This window comes from Sphaeroforma arctica (assembly GCF_001186125.1).
Source record: "Sphaeroforma arctica JP610 unplaced genomic scaffold supercont1.64, whole genome shotgun sequence".
Taxonomy (NCBI): Eukaryota; class Ichthyosporea; order Ichthyophonida; genus Sphaeroforma; species Sphaeroforma arctica.
Genome location: NW_014040494.1, coordinates 3,093 through 6,295, shown reverse-complemented (window position 1 = coordinate 6,295; position 3,203 = coordinate 3,093). Strand labels below are relative to the sequence as shown.

Sequence of the window (3,203 nt, the reverse complement as noted above, 5' to 3'; positions counted from 1 at the left end):
CATACATACTATATATATATATATATATATATATATATATATATGTATAAATATAATGGTCTATTCAGTCAAATATATGGCATGTTTTGTATAGTGCGAGGTATACTCAACTCTCCACATTCTGAGAAGAGGCATTCTATACACACAATAGACGACAATACAACTGGGAAGCCGAACACTTTCGATGATTTATAATGGTGAGAAGCAGTGCGTTATACAAGAACACCACACCCATTGCACTATACCTTCCAGTTGGCCTGCTTTTTGAAACCCAATTTCCACTGCTCGACCATCTCGAGTGCGTTCTTGATATCGACACGCATGTCGCCAGTTCCCGAAATATCAAATCCGAAAGGCATGTTGAAAAGAATAGGGAGAAAACTTATGTCTTGGTCTACGTAAGTTGTAGTTATCACGATGCCACTACATTAGTATGAAGGTTAAATATCTACGAGGAGTAAGTCGTACAAAGACGCTGGGAGCGCCTTGACAAGGGCCAACCTGTCTGGGGGAAAATAAACATACTCTTCTTCGATCTGATTATACCCTTCTTGTAAATTATAAATACAATCTGATATGATATTGGCGTTTTTCGAATCGCAAACGAAATCCCGTTTTCTTAGAAGGTCCTAAAACACAGGAAAGAAATCTATAATCAGGATTTTTAAAGTAGGATTCGATTCGCTAATGTACCAGGATTTGAAGTCGATTGTAATATTTTCATCTGCGGACATTTATATAGTGTATTGATGCACTTGTATTTATTAGGAAGTTTCCAAATTTTGAAAAAGAAACGACAATAGTATCTATTTTTTGGCTGAATATGAAACCAGCTACCAGATACCAGTTACTGCTTACCAGCCCACTCAGTGACTGGATGGTTGGGCCTTTCGGACCATTTCGGGGGCGGTTTTTTTGTTTTGTTTTTGTTTTCTTATACTCATCAAGTTAATTTGCATAGCCTTCTAAAAATTGAACGCAATTCCGCATAGCCTCCTAAAAAAAGAACAAATTTCGTGTGACAAACAACTTAACGAAATGTCCCAAAGTTCCCACGATGGAGACTTGGAGCCAAAGCTCACCCGTCAGCGATTCAATTGTATCTATTTTAGTAAAAAAACAAACCAATTTCCGTACTGTAAGTATTACAATTTTTTAATTTTAGACCGAGAAATTACCGCCCGGCGGGTAGTAAATTTTCACAAGTTACTATATTTATGTTAAAAAAAAGAAACTAAAAACTTTGAAGTTGGTTCTGAAAAAACTTAAAAGAACATTTGTGGACAAATTGTGTGTTGACTGTGTTCAGGTTTTTTAAAAAAAGGACGAAGGACAGCCCGGAGTTGGACAGCCAATATTTTTTTGCCGTCTACCCGGAGAGAACGGAGTAAATAACGATAAGTGGAGTACATATGTATTGTAACAGTAGCGGGCAGGTCAGCTACTCCTGCCAGTTGGGCACTGGCGACTGGGTCACTCACACTGTGACTGACTGACTGTGGTCTCAGACTCTCAGGTCTGGAACTCTGGGGCTCTGGACATCCCCATTCCCCAGCTTTTCGCAGTTCCACGAACAAAACAAAACATAACAAACTCGTGTCGGTCGATTGATTTTTTTGGGGTTTTTATTTGATCCTTCAAATTCAGGGTTTCTACTTTCCTGTTGAAAATTTTCTTATGTCGTGCGTTCAGTGCACACGCTTCAGCCTTCAGGTATGCACACGAGCTATGGATAAGCCTTAAGTGGTGACAAAAGGCTAGAAGCTATAATTTAATATAAGAACTCTATAATGATCGCACTAAATAAGTTATGATAAAAATGGGCGCTATGTTGATTTTCTTGTTTAAACGTATATAAAAGATTGTATACCTTACATGCAGACCAGTTATATTAGTGATTGTTAATAGCATATACGTCTCTAGTCTGTGAGGCGTGACAGATACCAGTTCAATTGAATTTCAGCGATACAGACTGCTGCAATATACGTTATAAATAATATAGTCCCCACGAACACTAAGCGCATCAAATACACTCTTCTTGTTTCTACATCATTCGACGATTTGTCTTCTGAAGCAGCTGTCACGTTTACAAGCTGCTTTGTGGACCTCAGTAGTTTGTCGCAGCTATTCACCAGAGTTTCAAGTGCTTCTATCACGCATATAGGTCTTCTTGATGACATATTCGAATCGAAAAGGTGATCTGCTGCAGCATCGGTTGTGATATCCTCATAGCTCAAATGCAGCTCAGTTAGATTGTCATTGTCATGGGTCCTGCACTCGTTACTGTTGGAGCCGGCAGTTGTAGTTGGTGCTTCGGCCGAAACCCTACGCACAGACTTCACTATCTTCCTATAAGCACCCTTAATCTGTTTACCTAAAGGTGCTGTGATTGTTTTTGAAACCCCACTTGACATTGTAGATTTAATATTTGATGCCTTCCTAAGTTTGGCAGATGTGACACTTGAATTAGTCACGAAATTGGTTTGGTAGTCAGCGGTACTCCGTGTTCCGGAAAATGTGACGCCTATCATCGCGGAAGTATTACCTGCCTGTTCGGGATTTACACTTATGTCAGCACCTCGACTGCTAGCGATCAATAGTGTAGTGTGGGGGTGGCGATGTCCTTCTTTGCACAAAGGCCCCGTATACGATTGTGACCGTTTATGGAATATCCTCGGCATGACGTTTATATACCGATGTTTAGTACCCGGCGCATATATATATATATATATATATATATAATATTGTTTGTAAAACGACAGTAGATAAATACACATCAATGACCCTCGGGTCACTGTTGTAAATACATACCCTATGCCCTATGGTAAGAGACACGAAGATGGCCTCCAGCCTCCGGGCGTGCCACCCTATACAAGAGAATACATATTTTGAATTCTCCTACATATGTATGTATATTTACATTTTGTTTTAAAAAACAAAACAAACAATACATGTGTGATAAAACCTCCTAAACCATTCTTCATTTGATCCTCCAATAAGAGCCATGGAAGGTTTTAATTGGAGTGCCGACTGAGCTATGACTCATCACCTGTTTTTGACCTTTTTATTTAATATACCCGAGCACAAACCTGGACCCCGATTTCTTAGACCCAGGGGCTGTCGGGGGACTGGGCCATACGAACTGTGAGACATACATATAGGATAAACCATCTGGCCTTTGCTGTATGTCCTATTTCGCTTGA

General features: G+C 39.7%; 2 protein-coding genes across 2 annotated transcripts in view; both read right to left on the bottom strand.

Annotated features, from left to right (window-relative positions):
* The window catches only part of SARC_01569 (hypothetical protein), a 6,276-nt gene extending 5,854 nt beyond the window's left edge, over positions 1 to 422 (bottom strand). The window contains exon 1 of the mRNA XM_014304674.1: positions 246 to 422. Coding sequence (XP_014160149.1) covers positions 246 to 359 — 114 coding nt within the window. The 5' untranslated portion in view covers positions 360 to 422. The remainder of the gene's footprint in view (positions 1 to 245) is intronic.
* Positions 423 to 1,618: 1,196 nt separating this feature from the next.
* On the bottom strand, positions 1,619 to 2,866 carry SARC_01568 (hypothetical protein). The gene has a single exon (XM_014304673.1). The coding sequence runs from the start codon at positions 2,775 to 2,777 to the stop codon at positions 1,920 to 1,922; it is 858 nt and encodes a 285-aa protein (XP_014160148.1). The 5' UTR covers positions 2,778 to 2,866; the 3' UTR covers positions 1,619 to 1,919.
* Positions 2,867 to 3,203: the final 337 nt, after the last annotated feature.